Source organism: Amblyomma mixtum, chromosome 2 (genome assembly GCF_055824585.1).
Source record: "Amblyomma mixtum isolate Tamu chromosome 2, ASM5582458v1, whole genome shotgun sequence".
NCBI classification, from domain to species: domain Eukaryota; kingdom Metazoa; phylum Arthropoda; class Arachnida; order Ixodida; family Ixodidae; genus Amblyomma; species Amblyomma mixtum.
Window position 1 is genome coordinate 78,278,017 of NC_143013.1, and position 25,599 is coordinate 78,303,615.

The 25,599-nt window shown below is 47.1% G+C and overlaps 1 protein-coding gene across 5 annotated transcripts in view; it reads right to left on the reverse strand.

Annotated features, from left to right (window-relative positions):
* The window catches only part of LOC149359812 (uncharacterized), a 55,947-nt gene that overhangs the window by 10,473 nt on the left and 19,875 nt on the right, over positions 1-25,599 (reverse strand). For 3 of the 5 annotated variants that reach the window (XM_089571920.1, XM_089571917.1, XM_089571915.1), the window contains 2 exons: positions 1,721-1,828; positions 469-574 (listed from right to left, as the gene is read on the reverse strand). In XM_089571920.1, coding sequence (XP_089428046.1) covers positions 469-574; positions 1,721-1,828 — 214 coding nt within the window. Of the gene's footprint in view, positions 1-468; positions 575-1,720; positions 1,829-4,093; positions 4,203-23,596; positions 25,092-25,599 lie in introns of those variants that run through there. The other 2 variants (XM_089571914.1, XM_089571916.1) reach the window with 2 other exon arrangements.

A 25,599-nucleotide genomic window follows, 5' to 3' on the forward strand; every position in this document is an offset into this window, starting at 1 on the left:
CTCAATAACATCTCCCTAAGGGGGGGGGGGGGGGGGGGAAGGGGGGGGGGGGGGTCATATGCTCATATATTATACAATGTAAAATCAGCGTCAAATTACGCACGAACAAGATGATGAAAATTGAGAAGGCTAACTAGAAATTTTGAGCTGAAGGCGGGTGAATACTAGTGCGTAGTGCGCTTGGCTTTTTCTTCCATGGCACGAATGCCGTGGGGCGGAAGTGTTAACGAATCCGTCCTGTGTATCTGCTGCACCACCTAACATTTTTGTGTTCTTGAGTTCACGTTTCAATTACCCTCTTCGTGTTTCATTTCACCTTGATGGCACATTTCACTTACGAATTTTAGCAACAGCTTTCGATACTCGTATAATTCTTTCCGCCGATCTATATTTGTTGTTCTATAAAATACGCAGCCCATCAGCCGACAGGTCTACAGCGGCAAAGCCAATCGTTCACACGGTACTCACCTATTTCGAGGTACTTTTTGGCTGACATAGTCTTGAGCAGGATTTGAAAGAACTGCAGCTGGCAACTGTCACCCAACATAGAGCCGTAACGATGCTTCTTTGTGATCTGCAAGGAACCGTGTGTTGAGCTCTCGTATTAGACAGATGCACTACACGACTACGGTGGTACTGCCCGCATTGGGTGGCAATGAACGACCCAGAAATATGTGCTGCTTCCTCCTCGCTATGCTTAAGCGACATGTCGGCAGCGTATACGTACGCTCAATGAACACTGTTACGACGTAGTTTGCGCCATGCCGTGAGTGTTCCAGTACTACTTTTGAATTCTTTCTCTGATGCTAAGCAATGAGAAAACATCAAGTTCGAGAGAATTCTGCGCAGTTAATTGATTTCCACATATCGTTACTGAATCTCAAGTGCAAAGTAAATGAAATGATGATGCAGTTTGGAGTTCACTCAACAGCTGCGGCCGGAAACAGGAAAATCGTTAATTGCTTATTACAGAGTGAGTTAGTGAGTGAGTGAGTGAGTGAGTGAGTGAGTGAGTGAGTGAGTGAGTGAGTGAGTGAGTGAGTGAGTGAGTGAGTGAGTGAGTGAGTGAGTGAGTGAGTGAGTGAGTGAGTGAGTGAGTGAGTGAGTGAGTGAGTGAGTGAGTGAGTGAGTGATGTGAGTGAGTGAGTGAGTGAGTGAGTGAGTGAGTGAGTGAGTGAGTGAGTGAGTGAGTGAGTGAGTGAGTGAGTGAGTGAGTGAGTGAGTGAGTGAGTGAGTGAGTGAGTGAGTGAGTGAGTGAGTGAGTGAGTGAGTGAGTGAGTGAGTGAGTGAGTGAGTGAGTGAGTGAGTGAGTGAGTGAGTGAGTGAGTGAGCGAGCGAGCGAGTTTTGCTGCAGTTTTTCTTTATTTTTGTAATTCTTGCTGCTGCTAGTAAAATAGTGCTGGCATTTTCCCAAAGAAAACCAGAACAAACACAGACAGGCGCTTCTATTAAATTAAAACTAAGTACTACCATTTGTACTTTCGCACCTGTACACGTATGGAGAGCGGCCAGAGGAAAGGCACATAGCGAGGACTACGCTACGCGTATTTCAACCCAGCACATCTTTCAAACTGCCATCTTTTACATCTGTGACCCCTACTGTGGTGCCTGGAGCAGCTGTGCTTTCAAAACATCTGTCGTACTCAGCCGCGACCCAAAGTCCCGTCGCAGCACCGCATTACCGTGTGTGTTGAGTGCACATGCGTCTCTTCTTGCTCACCTCCATGAGTTTCTCCTGCACCGGATGCAGTCGCAGCGTGTGCTCTGCAGCATACTGGGCAGCCAAGGGGCACACCAGGTCCTTCTTCTTGGGCACCCTCAGTTCTTCCTAAGCAGCAGGGCACAACGGGAGGTACGATGTAAACGGGAGTTTGAGACATACGAGGAAGAGGCACAACACGCCATATATACTAGGTATAGTAAAATGTACGGACGCTATTCACTCCTGAAAAGGGCGGCCCTCGCACTGTACGGTTAGCTGATTTCGTCGCTGTCGCCGGACAGAGATTCTGGTCAGCGAGTATCGCTGTAAAAAAATTCCCTTTTGTAAAAAATGCTCACATCCTTGCATCCTTCCAGATGGGTGCATGGTATGGTTGTCACACTCATACAGTAAGGGTGTGATCGCTAGAGTTGCACCCCTTTTAATTAAGGCTGCTTTGCAGTTTGATCAGTTTTGATTGCTTATGCCCACCCTTACAGACCCATGCACCCGAATGAGCTTCACCCCGCACCTTTTAAGGGTACGTGAATGCAACGGTGCTAACGGGCTCAGCGCACCCTTTAAAAAAAAAAAAAACAAGAAAAATTAGCAGTGTGGAACAGATGCTTTCGCTAGTGTTGCACTTTTACGGAAATTTTTTTGTACTTTGTAGGGAACTGGTACTCGCTGTAAAGCTTTCGAAGCATCGCAGAAGCACGACCACACGACACAAACCCTGACTTCACGCACCGCGTGGCCGTATTTTGCATTTCGCTTAGGTCTAAATACGGCCGCCGAGACAGGGATTCGATCCCGCGTCCTAGGGCTCAGCGGTCGAACGCGAAAGCCACTGAGCGATCGCGGTGGATAAAAGCGGAGTGGAACAGCGGCATCAGAGTCCGGCTCCTAATGCAAACATGGGGCTTCTCCTTTTCCTTTCGCCTTCATATGGGGATTGAGAGACAGAAGCACATTGGCACGTAGAGACAGAAGCACATTGACACGTAGCAGTTTGAGTTGGGAACTCGAGGTCTGGACTGCAGAGGAACTCCAACACCGAAGAGCACCGATAGGCGGCCGGAAAGGAACTTCAGTTCCTTCACTAAAGCCACCAACGTGGAGCGCGAGCTTCATGCCAAGCAGCCGCCTAGCGGCTACTGTTGCAGACATGTGGAAGCCGGTCGAGACTCGATGAGTGGCTTCCAAGAGGAGTCCTGGACATCGGGGCGTCGAGCCCGCACCTCCACCAGTGCCACGTAGCAGTTTCAAGTGCGTTCAGTGCCTTGTAGCGCCTGGTAACGCCGGGTGCAAAAAACAGTCCACCCAGCAACATGGCGACGGCCAGGTCAGAAAGATATATAAGAATTTGCAAAAAGTTCTCTTTTTGGGCCGCCATGTTGCCCGCTGGACTGCTGCGTGCTCACGCGGCCACCACTCCAGAAGTGGTGTGGCAGTATGGCGCTTGTCTGAACCGTCCTGGGTTAACAAGGCAAGGGTTGCAAGTAGCAAGCGATACGTGTACTTTCAAAGCAACGTGAAAATGCGTTTCAGGGTTCTTCCTTGGAGAGGAGCCTATGGATACTGACTGCAACCCTGCCACTGTTCTTCTAGAAAACGTAAAGCAAAAAATCAAATTTCTGGTGTTGAGCAACGACCGACCCCAAAAGAAGCTACTACGATGGTGACGATGAAAGTGTAATAGAAGTAAACAAGGCGACCCGAGTTGGAAAGACGTGAACAAAACATGTAGCGTGCTGTTTTTCCCATTTAGCTCTTCTAATCACCCTGATTTGTAAGACGTGGCCTGTTCTAGTGCATGATGTAAAAAATAGCGCACAGGGAACACACGGGACGGAAAGTAAACGACGCAGACAAGCGCTAACTCGCAACTGAGGTTTATTGCTGACGCGCGCAATATAAGGTAGTCATTTTAAAAACATAAAACAAAAACAACCACAAACAGTCCCTCCCACTGTTTGTGGTTGTTTTTGTTTTATGTTTTTAAAGTGACTACCTTATATTGCGCGCGTCAGCAATAAACCTCAGTTGCGAGTTAGCGCTTGTCTGCGTCGTTTACTTTCCGTCCCGTGTGTTCCCTGTGCGCTATTTTTTACATCATGAACGTTATCCAACTTGCCCAACTTTCCGCTTTGCCGTTCTAGTGCGTTTATGCAATCTAATGGCTCCTGCCCGGTAAACCGCTCTCCGGTAAACTGGCGGCGGCCGGTTAACAACTCCGTTTGAACTCGCTCGGGCTAAGCTGAGAATAAACCAAAGGAAGTATAAGAAGCGAAGGTGTCTATAGTGCAGCGGTTCTTGAGATGAACCGCGTTTGATTGCGAACCGTGTTCCCGGCGAATATCTGAGCCCTAATCATCACTGTCACCTTACCATTGCTTGCTTTGGTTATGCGTCGCTGTGCTCTTGATGCCCCAGAAACAGTTGATGCCGACCAGTCCTGTGTGCCCGTGTGCCCTTCTGTTTTCCAGTACTGAGCCAGCTCTATCGAAGCTGGTGCGAGCTTTATGTTTTTCTCTCCTCCGTGAATCATCCGCACGTTCCGTACCGCTCTCTTTCCGGTGCACGTCACGCATCCTGCTAAATTATGGGGAACGCAGAGCATAGCGTCGCTGCAATGAAGAATCAACGGTAAATGTGAACCGCTGTTGTGCTTTTCTCTTTGTGATACCTACGCTTGTGTGGCTCTCTTTTTGTGCAGTTGTACATGTTTGTCGGTGTTTCTGTGCATAACGGCGTACATATTTTTGCACGTCTGTGCAGCGCAGGTGCGAGCGTGCGTGCGTGCGTGCGTGTGTGTGTGTGTGTGTGTGTGTGTGTGTGTGTTTGTGTGTGTGTGTGTGTGTGTGTGTGTGTGTGTGTGTGTGTGTGTGTGTGTGTGTGTGTGTGTGTGTGTGTGTGTGTGTGTGTGCGTGCGTGCGCGTGCGTGCGTGCGTGCGTGCGTGTAAGTGTGTGTGTGCGTATGTGTATGTGTGTGTGTGCGTGTGTGAGTGTTCGTGCGCGCGTGTGCGTGTGTGAGTGCTTGTGTGTGCGTGTGCGTGTGTGTGTGTGTGTCCGTTAATTATATTCATTTTAGGGCGAAAACTACCCTGTTGGCTGTGAGCCAATCCGCATAACATATTGTTCTTCTGTATTGTTCTTTACTGCGCACCTAAGCCTCAGTAAACCAGGATCGAACCCGCGCCTTTGGGCTCGGCGACCGAATGCCACAGCCTCTGCGCCACTGCGACCGGTCAGTATTCGTGCGTGTGTTTGCGCGAGACAGAGGCAATGGTGGCTCCTATAGATAATGCCACCGGCTCCAGCTACGCAACACACTGTGTTTTTGCATCACGATCTCATCATCCAACCGTGCGTACTCTATGAATAAACTAGCGCCTTAGCACACTCTGTTGGTTTGGTTTGGTTTATGGGGTTTAACGTCCCAAAGCGACTCAGGCTATGAGAGACGCCGTAGTGGAGGGCTCCGGAAATTTGGGCCACCTTTAACGTGCACTGGCATCGCACAGTACACGGGCCTCTAGAATTTCGCCTCCATCCAAAATTCGACCACCGCAGCCGGGATCGAACCCGCGTCTTTCGGGTCAACAGCCGAGCACCATAACCACTGAGCCACCGTGGCGGCTTTAGCACACTCTGTGTAACAGCGATTTCCATCTGTGCGGCCAATCGTAACACTGACAGATTAGCAAAGATAAAACAGTTGATATTTTTCGCAAGTCCCGCTAAACGCTGCTACGAGTTTTTGGTGTTCTTGTTATGTAACAGCTCAGTTGTATTAAATGTTCCGCGGCTGAGTGTCAGAAAATCTATGTTCGAGGCTAACGGGGTAACGAGTGTTTTTCGCGGAATAAAGGGTGAATGAAATGCTATGGTATGTGGCGCATAGCTGTGTAAATCAGCCGGCCACGCACTTTTTTTTTTCGTCCTGTCTATAGCTCGCCTCCATCTGTCTTATTTCCGGCCGCCTGCGATCAGGCACTCAACTTGAATGCAGCCTAGTATCTAAGGCCGGCAACCTATTCATTCCGCCATCTTTCGAACAAAAACATATGTTACCGCCACCGCACTCAAATGACAAAACAAGCAGAGCCTCTAACGCATGTACGAGCGCCGACCTGAGAACTCCACGCAAAGTGAAACAACTTTCATGGAAACATCTATTCGTGTGTTCTTTGGACTTGCGAACTCTTGCGCAAGGCGAACGCAAGCGCGTGCAGTGTGCTTGCATGGAAGCAGCATTTCATGCGCAGGTCTATAGAATGCGACAAACCGAAGAAAATGTAATCTCCACGACTCGTCACCATTATTTACCGAGCTAGAGATATGACGGTGATTCCTGTGCCTCCCTCCACCTACGACAGCAGGCACCTCCCACAGATCCACCTGGATGGAGTTACCAAAAGTGGCACATTCTTGGATCGCGCAACCATGCATGAGATTTCTGAATGGCGTGACTCCAAATGAAACATTCTTGGATGGCGCGACACCGCACGCGACTTTCTTGAACAGCGTGATCCACGGGATATTTTTAGATCGTGTGACCCCTACATGGGACTTATTTGGACAGCTCGACGCACATAATGCATTCTTGGATGGTGTGACCTCTATATGTAACTTATTTGAACAGCGTGGCCCACATAATACATTCTTGGATGGCGTGGCATCTATATAGAACTTATTTGGATAGCGTGACCGACATGATACATTCTTGGATGGTGTGAACCCAGATGAGACTTTCCTGCATAGCGTGACTCCACATAATACATTCTTCGATGCGGTGAAATTATAAGGCATATTCTTGGATGGCATGACTCCACATGGCACCTTCTCAGTTGGAGGTACCCAACGTGGTACATTCTTGGATAGGCTACACTCTTAGTTGCGTGGCCAAGCATGGTACACTCCTCGATGGGCTGACCACGCAAGGCACTCTTAGATGCCGTGACCTCACATGGGCATTCTTGGATGGCGTTACGCCGCAGGGAAATCTTGGATATCATGAAGCAAAGCACATTCACGGATGGCGTTGCCACGTATGATACACTCTTTGTTGACGTGGCCAAGCAAGGTGCAATCTTGTGTGGCGTTACCACGCATGGCAGGTGACCATTATTTTTGGATGGCGTGGCCACGTATGGTACGCTATTGGTTATCATGACCAGGCATGCTACGCATTTGACGACGTGAACACGCACGCCGTTGGATTGCGTCACCAAGCATGCCACACTTTTAATTGCGTGACCATGTATGGTACACTATTGCATGACGTGACCATGTATGGTACACTATTGCATGACGTGACCACGGATGGCATGCCCTTGGAAGGCATGGCCAAGCATGGCGCATTCTTGCGTGGCATGTCCTCACAAACCGCATTCTTGAATGGCGTGACCACATATGGCAGAAAACCCTTCCCACAAAACTGCGGCCCACCTGGGTACCATTCCCTATGACCAGCAAGTGAATGCGAGAGTTTTCAGCTACGCCACAGAACGCAAACGGGCATTGCCGACAGCGGAGATCGTGAACCCAGGAGAAAGTCCTTCACAGAACCAGAGCTGTGATATTAAGTACAACACGGCGACGCTTACCTTCTTGGTAGTCATGGAATAAATATAGTAAAGCCCCTAAATCAGCATACACGCTCTAACGTCCTGTGCTTGTTGAGAACCGTTCGTGAGTGCATGGTTCCGAAAGTCCTTTCAGTTTGGAAGCCGTCCACAAAAAATTGAAGGACTGCTGTGCGAGAAAGAAAAACTTGGATGACGCTTAACCTACCCTTAAGAGTACAATGCGATAGCTTTTGAGATCCCTCCCGCACAAGTACACCTTCTGTCTAACAGATTCATAGGTCGCGGGGAGTCCTGATGCCGGTATGTGGCGCAGTGATGGTGCGGTTAAGCGATGCGCCACTGCCCCGGCAGGTTTGCTGTTTAAAACGCAGCCATCGGTGGGTGCTCGTCCCGAGCTTCCTTAAGACTCACCTTCGCATAGATAGTTAGTTATCCGGAGGCTTTTGACCAACTATCTTTCGACCTCTATCTTTCTACCTTTCTTTCAACCAATGAGTTGATGCACAGTGCCACGGTGGGCAAGTGGCAATTACATTGAATTTATCTGAATCAATTTGATTTCCACCTGTCATGATGGGCCGGTTATAACCTGCTCCCCGTAGTAGGTGGACCACCTGCTTTTTCTTGACAGGACCTCGAATGCTTTCGCTATTACTATCGAGGAATTAAGTGAGCGCTCAAATGTGCGAAGTATATATTTGATGTACGCAGAATAACGAGCGCTGAGGAAGTCGATCAAGAAAGTAGCTTTACAGCCACCCGCGTAAGCCTAATCTGCACATCATGCCCACAGGGTGTGACTATAAGCCACAAATGCCACTAGAAAGGCCGGTCACAATATAGGTGTACTCGCCTGGTCTTTTTTAGTACCAACGTTGGGGATGTGGTCGTTCGAATGGCAATCTTTTTCGTTTCGAAAAAGTCTGAGGTTCTTCGGTCACATTCAGTGCGATGACATTTTGTGGCCGTATGCATTCCTCTTAACTCGAACACCTCGCTAAGTTTGTCCACGAACTTCTTTGATAGAACGTTAATCGCGGTTTTATTAGCGCTGATCCAGTGGTTCGCGGCGCTGCCTTCATATGCTGTCTGTTTCCTGAAAATTATGAATTAAGAAGCTCCGCGTCCTAATATATTGAAATACATCAATTAACAGTAGTATATAGTTTATCCTAGAACTGTACAGGCAAATATAGGCACGGGTACCTTGCTTTAACTTTCTACTTTAATGTGACAGCTCGTAATTGATAAACAGTTTTCGCATTCACGCCAGTCCCTCCTCGAAAGGCTGATAGTTTTCTGCCATTTATTTTCAAATACGCACCCCACTGGTTTTCTGTGGCAGCCTTGAGTACCCGTTTCGATTGCAACACAAACTTTAAAAGCAAGATTTTGCGACGAAATGGTAGATTCCACGAAATCAATATGTTCGCAGCAGTATCTTACAATTAAAAGTGATGTCTGAGACAGCTGTACTTGAAGGAATGTTATGTATTCATCCAAGCGTTAAACCTTTGCTAAACAACTTAAATTCCAGTTTACATTAGAGTTCCGTTTCAGCGAATTCAGCAGCGATGCTGTCTACAACACTGGCGCGGGTCCCGTCTGTTCTTTCCGGTCGTTATTCATGCGAGCATCCTTTGCGATCGTTCACAACAGAGTACACATTCAAGCTCGTTCCGCAACACGTGTCTAGCAGCGCATATGGCGACAGGAAGTTGCTGTAAAGAGTTGGCACGTGCATTCGGCAAACAGATATTAGGATATCCTGCCGCCTGAGAGGACATACTGAACGTACATTACAAACCATTTCATTTTAGAATTCACCAGCAAAAAAGTGACGATGCACAGCCCCCACTAAAAGCCTTCAGGACACAAGGTTTGCTTTTCAGCCGTATTATGAAGCATTCACGGCAACCGTCAAGCTGTAAACGTTCATACGACGAGAACAACCCTTGCCCTGGCGTTTCAAGGCCCTTTGGTAATTAAGGGTGCAGTGAGTGCGCACTATGCAGCTCAGAAGTAGGACGCGTGGCCCGAAGACTTTTGAATAATACTGTACATTAATACATGTCCACCATGCCACGCGCTTTCATTGCTCAGAAGTCGGTTGAATACAGAGAGAAATCCTTAATGTCAGGAAATGAGCGTGAGAGAAGATTTGTGCTGATGATGTCAGGAAACAATGAGCGAACTGTACACTCGATGTCCGACTCATACAGCAGATTCTAATAGAAACTGAAAGCGCGCGATCTAAATCCAGTGTGTGGCTGCAATTACTTACAGGGGAATTTATCAACCAAAGTACGACCGATCAGTGTGTTCAGTTTGGATAGAAAGCAGCATGGTATACTTTCCAAAGCTGGGAAAGAAAATGATATCCCGGCTGTTGTAACCTTTTGATAAAAACTACTGCACGCACGTACTAAAGTCATAGGTCGGCACACTCGCTCATGAGTGCACTCATATCGCCTCCCTCACACTCACGTCTTTGAGTGCGAGTGCGAGTGAGTGGATGTGAGTGTGGGTGGTCATGAGTGGGAGTGTGACTGAGCGGTTGTGAGTGTGAGTGGACGTGAGTGTGAGTGCGAGTGAGTGGATATGACCGCAAGTTGAGATGAATGTGAGTATTAGTGCGAGTGAGTAGATGTCAGTGTGAGTATTCATGAGTGTAAGTGTGCGTGAGTGGAGATTAGTGCGCGTGAGTGGATGCCAGTGTCAGCATAAAGAGTGGTGAATGGACACGAATTATGAGTGTATGAGTCGACGTGAGCCGACGTGAGTTGCAATGAATGGGTGTGAGTGGTTGGGAGTGGATGTGAGCGAACGTGAGAGGAGAGTGGTTGTAAGTAGCGGGTGGACGCGACAGCGATGTTTGTCGCGTGTGTTTCGCGACGACGGTATTCGCTTAGCTATTTCCCGTTATGGACAACTGAGGCCAGAAAATATTCACTGCCGAGGGCACTCGAGGCAGTGAAGGCCATCATGCCGGTGTCTTTGGACAACCGAAGCAGAGGACTCCGCTTGCGCAGGAGCGCAATCTTTCGTAGCTGTTCGCCTTAAACGTTCACCGTTGGCATAGGCGCAGGCCCTTCGCAGACGTAACGAGCCACTACGAGTTGTATCAGATCCTTCGATCCTTCTAATTGCCACTGCTAGAAAGGTAGATGCCTCTCAATTGTCACGCCTTCTACACGTCTCGAGGTAGGTAGGTAGGAAAGACTTTAATTGCTCTAGAAAGGTGCTAGTAGCAGTCTCGAGCTCGTATACGCAGAGTTCCAATGTTTGCTGCTGAAACAACGACTGTCCGCTTCTCGGCAGTAAATAGCGTAAGGTGGGATCTCGAGTACTGCAGTGGACGTTGTTTTCTTTGTCCTGGTGTGTGCATTGTAGAGCTCTACTCTGGCTTTAATTTTTGTATTGGGTAGGACTTATTCGAAGAACCTGACCTACTTCGCCCGGCTCTTAAGTGAACTGCACAAGCTCGGCTCAAGCCCGGAAACGACGCGAAAAAAAATGAAAATGAGTTTTGAGGAGAGGAAATGGCGTGTAACTGTCTCACATTTCTCGGTGGTCACCCGAACCGCGCCATAAGAGAAAGGAGGAAGGTGGGAGTGAAAGAAGGAAGAGAGAAAGAGGTGCCATAGTGGAGGTCTGCGGAATAATTTCGACCACTTGGGGTTCTTTAACGTGAATGTGACTGAGCCACCTCTCATGGCGCCGGAGTATGACTAAAGTACAGTGCTTGACCATTACTTCGGGCTCCTGTTGAGTACAAGATATAAATCGGCTGCAAAAAGATAAATGAAAAATTAGAGGCAACGCTTAAGCTTCGCCTTAAAGGTGGACGGCGAGAGCGACTTCTACTTTTTTCTCTTTTATTCCTTTTATTCCTCATTTCTCCGCCGATTGCCAATCCACAATCACATCACAGATCAATGTTATCAATGACAATCACAATTACTGATCACATTACCGATTACCAATCCCAAATCACTATCAGGGTGCACTGCACGACATACTAATACACATGTACACCATTTGTTTCAGATCAATGGAGCACCATAACACCGTCTTTTCGTTGCGCGCAATTTATTACGCCTAATTATTGCGTATTTTCTGTATTTCTGCACTTTCTTATTTTTGTATTCTGCATTTTTCTGTACTTTTTTCTGTATTTTTCTTCATTCTGTAATTCTGTATGTTTTTAATTATTGTATTGTCAGTACACATCTAAAACACACGTTATTCAATCATACGCACCACAACGCGTTCAAAAGGTTCCCCTGATCCAACGACCCTTCGTGGCCTAAGCGATGCATCCGCGCCTAGAACGCAGAGGGCCTATACGAATCGCAATGACGGTAATTTGTTTTTATGTTTGAAACGTCTGGGATTTTTTTCTGACTAACGCAGGTCGAAAGCCGACGCCGGATTTTCAGCAGAACGAGCTCCTTACGCAATCGTGTAAAACGAACTTCCAACAAATAAAGAAAACAAGGCACGTGCCTAGCCTTCCTAATGTTTCGATTCGTGCACACGCAGCAATACAGACGTACACGGGTTAGACTTTTTTTTATTTCTAGATTAAGAATAAAAGAGGATGGACAATGAGGACTTCTAGATATGTTGCACAAAAAAATTATTCGTAACTTAAAAAAAACTATAAAACTAACAAGCAGGTATTCAAGAGCGGAGACGGAGGAGAGGACGTTAACCGAGGAGTCAGATGTGAAAATAGTTTAATGAAAAAGCGCATTGAAAAGAAAACCGGCTACGGCCTACAGCTATGCTGGAGGGCAAAGAATAAAAACAGACAGGAAGCGTTTTATCGTTAATCAGAAGGCAGAGGCCTACTGTTCGAAATAAGGTTTATGAGACGATTTAGGAGAGAAAGGTTCACGGAGTCGATAACTCCAGTGTAGCATGCGGAAATGATATCGAAAAATATGAACATGTTTTGCCAGGATGTCGCAGTGTCATTCTGTAGTAAAACGTGGCCATAGGGCACCTTTTGCAAGGACAGAGGGATTTAAAACAGCAAGAAATAAATGCTGAAAAGAAAAATCAAGAAAAAAAGTAGCCAAAGACGTCTGACGGAATTGGTGGCGTTCATGCCGAGAAAATACGCAATGAAATATATTATCATACGTACTCAAGTATATATTAACAAAAATAATTAAATATACGGCGCTTAGCCAGAACCAAAGATTTTTACAATAGGAAGGATTCGAAAGAAAAATATAAAAAGTCGAGCCACCCACCATTACTCAAGGAGATAATTAAACCATCCCTTCATTCATTCATCCACTCAACTTTTACCTGAGTCCAATACCTAGTAGAGGCCTGATTCGAGCTGGTTGGCACACGTTGACGGGGGAAAATGTAACAGCGCTAAGACAGGACAAAGGGAATGAGACAAACACTTGCGCTGTGTTTATCTCGTTCCCGTTGTCCCGTGTTTGCGCCGTACCTTTTTACTGGCCATGAAGCTTCCGAGGAAGTTTGATACAGGGACAGAAACTGCCGCTAGGGTCGCAGCTACGAGGCAGGTGGAGGCGAAACAGCGTCGGCACTGCCAGCTATTGCAATGAAAAACGCTTGGGCGCTTTTATGAGTGCTTCGTAGGCGTTCAGTGTCCGAACATAGCTGAGCCACATGTTCAGTACAAGTATTTCATTGTGCCTCTCGCGGTAAAAGAAAATAAACTTTGAGAGAGGGTTGGATTGGCAGTAACAGCTTGATTCCCCAGCGGCGACATGCAGTTTCGGTTGAAGAGATTCCTTCAAGCTTGACTGTGGCATAATGTCCGTGATAACGCTCCCGACAGGCAAGATGCAGCGTCCTAGGCACGACGGCCTAAGTTCCATTGTAACGCGGTTGTTTTGCCTCCCCACCTTACACGATTGTAAGTCGACTCGAATTTAAGTCGACCCCCATTATTGCTTGTTGGGGGTAATACTAATACGGGAATGTGTTAGTCGCAGGGCTACTCGTCCACACATATTCCATCGTCTTCGCTAGCGGTGCCGTGATCTTCGCTGCTGCGGTCCCATAGCACGTCGTTCTATTGTCTTCGTGCAGCGAAATCCCCCACTTCCTAAACAACCGCACCACGACATTGCGAGGAACAGCAGAAAATTTTGCGTCACTGCAGCCATCACACCTGTATCACCCGTTCCGAGACGTCGAACTTGCGGCCCGGCGCGCAGTTGTTTCTTCGGCGTAAAGAATTATAGCTATCTTGAATATCGCCACGAATGAGCGCCGGACTCTTACCGAACCCGGAGCACAAATGACGATTGGCGAAGCGCTACATTAAAACTGTTAAAACGTGGCCGGCAGTCGTCAAATGCGTCAAACAGAGCCAAGAGAAACTACGCGTGAGCGGCGTCGGCTCATCCATCAACTATCCCCACTCACTTGAGCGCCGAGTGAGCAGTAAAAAGTTTAAAAAGATGAAAAATCCGAAAAAGCGCGTAGAATAGCCGAATGCTACTGGGTAGCGCCATAGAGCAAACAAAACTGCAGCCACGCTGTAACATCCGTGATATCTCGTTTGCTTCGCTTTCATTTATGGTGTCATGCTTTAGTTTCGATTGTAAATCGATCCCCCACTTCAGGTTTTAAAGCCTTAAATATAGGCCGAATTACAATCGTGAAAATGCAGTAATTTGAATGTGTACAGTTCCACGAGTTACGCACTCATGTCAATAGAAAGGTGAGATTGAAAATGTTTGTCTATCCTGGCCATATACAGGGGGTGACTGAGCACGCTATCAGTGCATAGCCACCTGGTATAAGTCAATGCGGTTGCGAAAAGCAGCGGACACTACACTTGGCACGCTTTTCGTCTCTGAAAAATGTTTTCCCAGAGGAAATACGCTCAACAGAACTGGGCTGAGCCGAGAGGAACGAAAAATTTTACCACCGTTCCAAGTCCTCCTTCACATCAGAAAAGTTGCGCAGCACTACCCGAACGTTCGAAGGTGAACATTTGCCGCAAATATGAGGCAAGCGAGTTTATATCCAAGTGCTAAAAATTTATTCCCACAGCGCCCACGTACTTGAAAAAAGGTAGAAAAGGTTTAAAACAAACAAGGATGCATGAAAGAAATGCCAGTCAATCATTAATTTTCAGTCCAAAGCTTGTTATCAAAACCAAAAAACTCGCTGTTCTTCCCCATTGCGTGGAAGTGACAGTAATCCTTGACGAGAAGTGCAACATATAAATTACGTGCCTCTACTCCTTTACTGGGACATTTATTTTTACTCTCGCTATAGGATTGTCTACAATAATATTATCATTATCACAGTCACTTCTTAATTAATTCTGATTTCGTGTTACTAGCTGTACCTTAGTAAGTGCCACAATAATTTGACACACTTCTTAAAATAACTAGTGTACGGTACCTGTTACTCCTATTACGAAGGGCGTTAGTCGTTAAAATCATATTGCTTTAATTGGTGTAACAGATTAAAGCACCCATACTGTGGATGTATTTTAAATGAACACGCTTTTTTCATGGTAGTGGAAAAAAAAGTGAAAAACACTGTCGAGGGTTCAGGTGCTTTTATAGCGCTAGGGTATGGCCGGTGTTAAGAGGTATTCACTCAAATGCGGTGCTCCGCTGTTTTCTTGAATTTTCGGCTGCTTTGCGACGTTCCGAATAAGAGACGCGCGCGTGCTTAAGAATACACACGCGGCTACGGTCTTTTCTCCGTAACTTCGGCTAGACTTGATCTGTCAGGAACTTTCACCATATGGAGCGAACGACAGCACAGTGGGGAGGTCCACAGACATCCGCCGTCGTTGACTGCGATCACTATCCTGCCCTGTGTACAGACTGAGCGGGGTCGCTTCCTAACATCTGTAACATCCGCATGTTCGTCCATGACTGTGTTCTCTATCGCACAGTTCATAACCCCTCCGGCCAACCAGACTTTGTTTGGTCAAAAAATTCAGTTTTGAGATTTTTCAATCATCTGATAGAGAATTTCTTTATGTTTCGGAAAATATATTACACTTGGATATTCGCTGTTTCAAAAATAATTTTTTTTTGTCCTTTTCCTTTGACACGTTGACAGGAAACGTGGGTGTATCTCGACCACTGAACTCCACTGTGATCTCGACGCAATCTCTTCGTTTCAAGTCAATGCTCTGAAAGTTTCGGTGTCGATTTTGAATTTATTCTTGTGAATAGTACGTTTTTAAGCCACTAGGGCTCCTTCCGTTCCTCTTCTGTTTATGGCTGCGCGCTAAGCTTTGACTCTGTCCCCTTGTGCTGTCGATGTACTAACAAATAATCCGGGTGAGGTGTCCTGAAACCATCTTTGCCAGTCTCAAAACAGTTGATACAGCTGTCTATGATGCAATTGCATGCTTTAATGATGGAAATGTAGCACGAGTAAGGGTGCTGAAACATTTGGGAGCTACCCCTGGGCCTCTGCGTGTGTCAACGCTAGCATCTATAGACAGACGGAGGGTAAAAAAAATGATTTCAAGCTGAGATCTGAAGCAAAACAGGAAAGAAAGGACAGGAAAGAAACAAACAGAAAGGGTATGGCGATGCTGCCACTGAAAATGACTACAGCCCAGGAAATTTTTGAACAATAAAATTTTTTTAAAAGACTTCACCGGCGTTTTTCTCAAAACAACATTTTTGGAAGTTTGTGTACCTTTTTCTCGGGAACTATAGGGCACAAGCAAACAAAATTTGACAGAGGTGTTAATTAGTGGCAGTTGCATAACTGGAACTAGAATCAATAGCCTAGGTCCGGTTTTATTTTTTCTAGCATAAAGAGACCGGTCATAAGTGGCAATTTTCATGCATCTGCAAAAGCAAAAAAACGTAACAAATCTAGTTTTCGTGGTAGGAACATAATTCTAGTTCCACTTCTGTGAAGCATTTGTTGTTACCTTTGTACAAAACTGGAACACTCTGTGGGTAGTAGATCTTAAATAAAAGGTAAAAACGTATAAAAAGTAAAAAACAAAAATAAAAAACTGCTTCAAAATTTAAAACTAATTTTTGGCTCTGCTGCAGGCTGCGTCTGCGTTTAATATTCCTTTCAAATTTTATGACTATAGCTTTTATTGCTACTGCTGTACAGCCACATTTTGAAACTCGATTTCAAAGTTTCACCCCACTTTAAATTGTGTTCGGGACTGGTGCAACCAATGGAACTTAACTCCGGTAAGTGCAAACTCGTGTCATTTAACTGCAAACGTAATCCTCTCACGTTCCCACATGTAATCCCACATGTCACGGTTGAATTAACTCAGTCTTACAGAGACCTCGGCGTAACCTTGAGCAATGATCTGGCCTGGAAAGCGCATGTCTCTAAAGTCATATAATCTCCTAGCAGAAGTCTTGGATTCTTGAAACGTCATCGACGCCACGCGCCACAAAACATAAAATTACTTGCATACAAATCACTTGTTCGATCTAAGCTGGAATATACCTCTGCCATCTTGAGCTCTAAGCAAATATATTTAACAAATTCCTTTGAATCTGTTCAGAACCGAGGCACTAGATTCTTTCATTCATGCCATTCATACAACGTCAGTATCATCATCATCATCATCATCATCATCATCAGCCTGACTACACCCACTGCAGGGCAAAGGCCTCTCCCATGTCTCTCCAATTAACCCTGTCCTTTGTCAGTTGCCGCCACTGTATCCCCGCAAACTTCTTAATCTCATCCGCCCACCTAACTTTCTGTCGTCCCCTGCTACGTTTGCTTTCTCGTTACCCTTAAGGACCAGCGGTTATCTTGCCTTCGCATTACATGCCCTGCCCAAGCCCATTTCTTCCTCTTGATTTCAACTAAGATGTCATTAACCTGCGTTTGTTCCCTCACCCACTCCGCCCTCTTCCGATCTCTTAACGTTACACCTATCATTTTCCTTTCCATAGCTCGCTGCGTTGTTCTTAACTTAAGCTGAACCCTCTTTCTTAGCCGCCACGTTTCTGCCCCATAGGTTGGTTTGGTTTATGGGGTTTAACGTCCCAAAGCGACTAAGGCTATGAGAGACGCCGTAGTGGAGGGCTCCGGAAATTTCGACCACCTGGGGTTCTTTAACGTGCACTGACATCGCACAGTACACGGGCCTCTAGAATTTCTCCTCCAAAGAAATTCCAGCCGCCGCGGCCGGGATCGAACCCGCGTCTTTTGGGTCAGCAGCCGAGCACCATAGCCACTGAGCCACCGCGGCGGCGAGTACAACGTCAGTATACCATGATTGAAAGCATAATCTGACCCAACTACCCTGGCCTGTCACCGTCGAATCGTAAGTATGTACTTATTTCATCGGCGCTTTTTTTTTTTTCAGCTAACTACATGTGGCATCCTACTTCTGTCCTCCAGCACATATCTTCGCTCCGCATTTGTCATCACCTTCAAGTTACCCGGCCACGTACTACTGCATTTGCCGTACCATTCCTTCTCCAGTCAGCCTCGGACTAGAATGGTCTTCGACACAACATCGTCGCGTTCACTTGCCCATCCACATTTTTTAATTATATAGCTTCCATATTTAACAGCAAACATGCGTTTTTGATATTGGCTGGTTGGTTTATGGGGTTTATCGTACCAAAGCGACTCAGGCTATGAGAGACGCCGTAATGAAAGGCTCCAGAAATATAGTCCACCTGGGGTTATTTAACTTGCGCTGACATCGCACAGCACACGGGCCTCTAGACAATAACAATAAGTTACTTGTCTGACAATACTGTACAACACAATGGAGACAGCCCTATCAATGTCCACGACGATATTAAGGCGAAAGCCTTTAATGCCTCGTACTGTCGTTAGCAGACGCGTCGGCAGGAGTGTTGACAGACGCGTCGGCAGCCGTGTCGACAAACGCGTCGGCAGGAGTGTCGACAGACTCGTCGGCAGGAATGTCGACAGACGCGTCGGCAGGAGTGTCGACAGACGCGTCGGCAGAAGTGTCGACAGACGCGTCGGCAGATTCGTCCGCCTTTCAGCGTCATTGCTTAAAAGGCTCAAGGTTCCAGCATGAATAAAGGCGCATCTAGTGAATGCATGAGCTTCATAAAAATAAAAGGAGTGAAGTCAAGAAAATGGAAATAAAAAATAAAAATAAGAAAATAAACAAAAATAAAAACCAAATAAAAATAAGATGTGAAAATAAAAATAAAAAACAATAAAATTGAGAAAAGGAACAGAAAAATAATAGAAAACAAAATATGAAAAAAAGTAAATAAAAACAAACAGTGGCCAGGAAACGCTTTCGCCTTGCAGCACTTTAGAGAGCCGAAGTGCCCCCTGAATTTTTTTTAGTGGGTGCCGAGTTTTCGATTTCTATTGTGTGCTGTGGAATCGCGGTTCTTCGTTGAAGGCAAGCGGATTATAGCGGCCAACCAACTCATCCTAATCCGACTGAAGAACCACACCGATGAATACGCTGAAATAGTCGTCCTGTGCTTAGACACGTCGGGATTGCAGCGTGAGTTGCAACAGACAGACCTCTCTCCAAATAACATGCCTCGCCAGAGAGCCCAACGTGATGGGAGGCCAGTATAATTGTGTTATCAATCTTTCTGAGAGCTGCAAAGACTTTTGCGCAGCACTAATTCACTGTTACAGGCAAGTCGCATTGCTGCTTTCACCAAGCTAACTCCGCAGTAATAAACGTTTCTTCTCGGCTTTTCTTAGCCGCTTGATCGGCGAAACGCTCCATTTCTTTGCAGATGGCTACGGTTACCTCACAACAGCAGCATTAAATGATGGCATGAGAAATGATGAACTGGTTCCGGTTGCAGAGAATTCCGAAACCAGGCTTCGCACGCCTTCTGTGGTTGCTCAGCCGTGTCACCGCTGAATCGCACGGTATTTCGGGGAACAAAAGGTCTTCCTGTAGTCTGTTTTAGAAAATTCAGTGCGATGCACTGTGCAGCAAAATAAGGTGAACAAATGTTTATCGAGGAGAACGTACGCGGGAATCACCTGGAGGCTATAAGAACGTCATCCAACGTCATCCAAGAGGATCTTGGTCAGAAGGAACGTGTGGGCCGAGAGGTCAATGCGCTCCAGAAAGTGTCATTTAACCCGACTGCGAATGATGCGAATGACAGACTGAAAAGAGACATAAAGGAGGCACACTTGATCAAGCAACAGGGCCCCATGTGTGTGCGCAACCGTCAGTATCGCTAACTGATGGAGATATTTCCTTTTTGAACGGTTCAATGGCAGCAGTTTAATATGCTTGCTCTTTTTCTACACTTCTTGTGTTCGTTGTTTTTATGTGTTCTTTCATGTTGTAATAAGCTGTTTTTTTTTCGACATAATAAATCAGTTGGTAGTTAGTGCCAGTCCTGTCTATTGTGTGTTCTCGTCCTTGTTTTCTTGCGCCGTTGTAGGCAGTCTCTCAGCAGTGCGCTGGAGCGTCTAGATCCACGCCCACTGACGGAAATGAAGATTCTTGCCCACTGGCCGCGGCGATCGTCGGCGGTGAAGGCCTCCAAGGCACTGCTCCGCTTCTTGCGAACTTCTGGCCTGCATGACAGGCTGTGACTTTAACGAACGCTGACTTTTCATAGCGACTTCAATTTTCTGCTACTTTCTTTTCTCTTTCATTTTTATCCCCTCACTCCTTTCCCCGCATGGAGGGTAGCAAACCGATTATTCTTCCGGTTGTTGGTTGGTTGGTTGGCCTCAAGTAGAATGACACATACCCACTACGGGGGAGTGGCCAAGACACAGGCGGTGAACTGATGGAATGATTAGGAGTTTTAGAGGAAAAGGAGTATTAATAGGGTATAGGCTGACAGATTGTTGTTGCCTTAGTTAACCTCCCTGCCCTTCCTCTTCTTCCTCCTCCTCCTCCTCCTGTATTCCATTACCTATGTCATCTAATATGCAGGAGAACTCGTACGAGTAAGTGGTTATGATGCAGTGGATATCCCGATTTCACTGTTAATAGTTCGTCTCGTAAGAAGGCACGAAATCTGAAAGTCTTAGTTGATGGATGATGATGTTCTCCGCTTATCGACAACGGAAGGAAACAGGCACTGTTCTATTAAATAATTCGGATGGTTCCCTCTTCCCATAATACAGAACGCGTACACAGCAGGAAGACTGCCGGGACAGAGGAAGAACGAAAAGGAGGGAAAGGATTATCCACCAGCAGAATCGTCCGTTGTCGCGCGATCGCTCCATCCAGCGGCACTGCCTGCTCTTCGTCGTCGTCTGCGTAGCACCAATACGTGAACCGAACGGGCGATGGCGTTCTATGGACCCCCTGGAAACGTTGCAAGACGCTGTCGCGTTCCGCTCTTAGAGGCGGGTTGGTTGGTTGCGACTGAGAGAAGGATGAAAAGGAAAGTGCACGGGGCGTGCCTGCTTATACTCGGGCGGAGTCTGCTGAAGTTAGCATTGTCGCTACAGCTTGTTTCAAGTGAACTGCAGGCTCGAAGTAACGGACACTAAAAAATTTTGGTCGATCTGCGTTGTTAGGCCAAATGCAAATAAGGTGAGCTAGCAATTCGGTTTTCACTTCGGTTTCGGTGTTTAGATTCAATGTTCAAGAATGGCAGTTGTTCGGATAGCGATAATGAGTTCATGTTCACTTTAAAGAGCCCCAGGTGGTCGAAATTACCGGTTTCCTTCACTACGGCGTCCCTAATAGCCTGAGTCGCTTTGAGACGTTGAAACCCCATAAACCATTAAAATCATTTTTTCTGTTCCTGATCAGTTACCGCCAAAGCTGGTGCATCGTAAAAAGGCTTTTTTTTTTCAACCCGGAAACGCAGCTGTTGGCTCAGTCTAACGGTATATTTGTGAAGAAATGCCCCCCCCCCCCCCCCCCTCGCTTCCGTTCAGGATACAGCCGCTGGCGCTCATACACGTGCTTAACCCCGTGACGCCGACCTTAAGAGGCGCGGCTCACAGGATAAAACACAAAATCTCTTGGCAGCTTTTCCCGAAATTTTGGCGCCACTCAGCCGTTTCCGGTCTAAACTGGTGCAAAATATAGCATCGACTTCCGCATCCGTCGACTCAGATTGGAATCAGCTTGTACTGGCAGCGTCTCTGATTTGTTGCGACCACGGTCACTCGTTGACTCAGTGCCATCAGCTTCAAATGAACTGCGAGAACAAACAATCAAAACATTAGCGGCTGGAGATACAGTTCTAGCTTGGTCTATAACACTTCCAAAGTCCAGTTTTTACGCCTTCGATGCGAAAATCGACCGCTGTAGTATTATTCTACCTGCCTAGTGTGGCATCTTCCAGAGTTGCAGTTCGCGCTTCATTTGATATTGATAGTACCATAGTCCTTCAAACTGAAGGGCTATGCTAGTATGTGCTGCCTTACATACAGGCTCTGTCCTGAAAGTAATGAGACAAGTCGCGGCGTGGCGCGTGCATGCGCTACATCGGGAAACCGCTTTTGGGGGAAGGAGGGAGAACCTTCAGCTTCACAATGCAAAGACCTCAGTTGGCTTCGAGTAGGTAAAGCGAGTGGACGTGTTCGAGCGTGTACCCCTGTTTCGTCGCTGCGTCGAGGAAACCATGGAGCGAACGTTGGAAAAGCGCCATGCGGTGAAGCTTTGCAATAAACTCAGTGAATTACCTACCGAGACATTTGACGGCATGTGGTAATGATGCAATGTCCAGATCGCAAGGGTTGCAATGGCACAAAGCATTTACTAATGGCTGTGAAGACGTTCAGGACCACACAGTCAACATTACCGTCTGTAACAGTCATCGTCGGGCGCCCCGACCGTTGCTCGTCGTGAACGTCTTCACGACCGTTTTTAACTGCTTTGTGCCATTAGAACACACGGCCTGGACATCGCATCGTTCCCGTATGCTGTCTTGATCACGTCCATTGACTCGGTAGGTGACTTACTCAGTTTGCTGCAAAGCTTCTCCGCATAGCGCTGTTCCATTTTTGCCTCCATGGTTTCCTCGGCGCAGCGACGAAACAGGGCTAAGCGTTCGAACACGTCCACTCGCTTGACCTGCTCGGAGCCAACAGTGGTATTTGCATTGTGAAGCTGAAGGTTCCCCCTCCTTCCCCCAAAAGCGGTTTCCCGATCTCGCGCATGCACGCGTCACTCCGCGACTTGTCTCATTACTTTCAGGACAGACCCTGTACTTTTCATTAAATATGTATAATTCTTTCCATTAAATATGCATCCATTTTTGTGCAGCAATCTGTCCTCATTTCTTGTGCATGTGCAATAAGTTGTTCGTTTGTTTGTTTATTTTAATCAGGGTATCACTTCCTTTTCTCTTTGTTTTCACGCGCATTTATAGTTTCACTTTGCTTGGTTGTGACGCTCACTGGACCTGTACTGTTCAAGCCCGAGTTTTCAAGTGTACGTGCACACTCTTTTAGTTCAGTTGTCACCCTCCTGTAGTATTTACTGTTCGCGAGGCGTTTGTTCAAGCCTCTAAACGGGTTTGTCTGGGGCTGTCATGAAACGGCAGATATTTTCCAGAAAGTGCAATTTTCCCTACAATAGACACATGCGGCGTCAATTCTGGCTGCATTCTAACCTGACACGCGGAGCTATCTAGACCCGTCTACACCGCGCTCGGCCATGTCACCTGACCAGCGACTCTGCCTTGTCACGTGGTCTCATGGCGTAACACACACCGTGTACCAATCAGAGCTCGGTCATGTCACGTGGTCTCATGAAGTCACACACCCTGTTGACCACACAGCGAATTTTGTACAGACGACGCCGGACATGGTGGCTAGCCGGACGCCGCCGAATGCAGGCAAGTTTTTAGTGCGAAAGTACTTCCAGTCGCACTGTGTGAAACCCGGTCAAGTGAAACCGAGAACGGCAGCGTGTGAGACGCGTTACAGAAACCGACGAAGGAAGCCAGCAGTGCACTCAATCGCGCTGTGAGTATGCGGTGGCGTCCACCTAAAAATTAAGGCAGTTAAGCGCATTTCCTTTAAAACCGGCGGAAGGTATAGACTCTGTTGGTTTGACGAAATAGGAGGCGCATAACGGGCTCACTGGGTCAATGGACACCTCAATCGCGCCTCGAGGTACCGTCTTTGCCAAAAGTAACCGGGCAACAGTGCCTTTAAGCTCTGAATCTCTGTAAAGTAAGGTGAGCCCTTTTCCTCACGTTTTGATACCTTTTGGTCTTGAAGGCTGCCGTAAGGGCTCCACTATAAGACTTGAGCAGCAAAAACCTGCTGCACGGTTACTTTTGGTAAAGGGGGTACGTGGCGTTAGCGTCCGTCTGAAATTGGACTGGAAAACTTTTATTATCGGCTTGAGTAAGTGATTGAAACCGACCTTGCCAGGTGGCCGTAAGTGGAGACTGGCGGCGACCTCTTGGCCTCTTGTCGACGTGACCTGCACTTGGATTTCCAGGTCGGAACTGTGCAGCAAGGTCTCCCACGGGCCCGAGTGCGCGAGCTTCTGATGCAATTTTGGTGGGGTATCGAGTTCCAGAAGGTGTGGTCTACGGTGGCTTTGCCGTCGCATTTGCTGCACTCGGGTTGAAATCTCTCTGGGTACACGTGGCTTATAGGACAGCGGGGTTAGGGGGAGTTTTAGTTTGTAGTTGTCTCCACAGTACCTCCTGTTCTTTTGTTAAGTTTTTACGCTGAGGTGAGAAGATTAGCCTCTCTAGCCTTTAAAGCTGAGTGATCTCGCGATGGTATTAAGGCCGTCTCTTGTGATTTCGACGTCCGAGTTAGCATCCACAGCTCGGTCGATAGATCCTCGTGCTTTATCGTGGGCTGCCTTATGCCCCAGGTTTGACGAGTGAGCCGGTGCCCAGATTAACTCCCTGTCTTTCCTGTCTTTCAGGTAATTCTTCAGAATTCCCAAGGAGGTGGGAGATATTCCGCGGCGAAATTTCCAATTTTCGCACAATATTTCGTGCTTAGCACTGCTAAACCACCTGCCATTTTTCGTTTATGAGGCGTTTAATGCTATAGCAAGGAAAAGTCAAGAAAGAAGGCTGCAATGGTTTGGTCATGTAATGAGATAGGGCGAAGAATACATCGGAAAGCAGACGATCAAGCTGAAGTTTGAAAACCCATGGGACAACCTAGGAATTGGTGGCAAGATAATGCTGAAGAGGATCTAAGGAATAGTGTGAAGTGGAGAGAGCTTATCAGAAACAGCTACCATATAAAAATGAGGAAAGGCTGTGAAGAGGAAGTAGTATTCATGTAATCTGTGCAAATCGAAGTTGGCTTGTATCGACAGAATGCCAGACCCTAACCACGAAAAGACCACTCTCACTGAAGACAAAGCCCTTGTAAGATAGGAAAGAGTAGGAACTAAAATACAGGTATCGCACGTCAATCCCGCAAGGACAAGCCAAATGACGAAGTAACCGAAATTGACGGCCGGATCTATATGAGGCTGACAAATGTGTACGAAGGTTGCGGGTTTTAGATACTGAAGTATATCAGTTTTTAAGCATGAAATGCTTTTAGCCCCCGTTGTCGGCAGTGTGGTGACGTCACGCCGAGACCGAGAGCCATCATCCGGGCACTGAAATCCAGTCATCCGGGCACTGAAATCCAGATATCCGGGCACTGAAATCCAGTCATCCGGGCACTGAATTCCAGTCATCCGGGCACTGAAATCCAGTCATCCGGGCATTGAAATCCACTCATCCGGGCACTGAATTCCAGTCATCCGGGCTCTGAAACGAGAACATCCGGGCACCGTACGAGACTTAGCGAGATTTAACGAGACTCCGTAAGCCCTCCTACGCGACCGGCATGCAAGCGCTGGTTGGTCTCCAAACGAGACAAAAAATAACTGCTGCCAGTGCCTTCTCAATGTTTATCAAGATATCAGTGGAGCTGTGGGTTTGATAACGCACGGAATTATAATTTCCGATTTCTAATAACGCATGCAAAAACCACATAAATTGCATGTTGCACTTCGTTGTCGTACGTGATCCGGGGGAGAAGCGCTGCGTTCAAAGGGCAAGGCATCGTGCCGAACGGGTGGTGGCGTTCCTCCCTTCCTTTACGGTGCGGTTCGGGTGTCCACCGAGATGGCAGAGAATTACTGCGCCATTTCCTTTCCTCAAAAAACCTTGCGTTCAAATGACAAGGCATCGCGCTGAACGGGTGGTGGCGTTCCTCCCTTCCTGTACGGTGCGGTTCGGGTGTCCACCGAGATGACATTAGGCCCGTAAACATTTCATGCTTACTCTACTCTCGGTTACGGGCACGGAGATAGAAGCATTTAGGAGGCGAAACTCGCCTCTCTCCCGCGGCCGCGGAGAGTCACAGGCGCTGTCTGCTTCCTTCGACCGCCGCCGGATG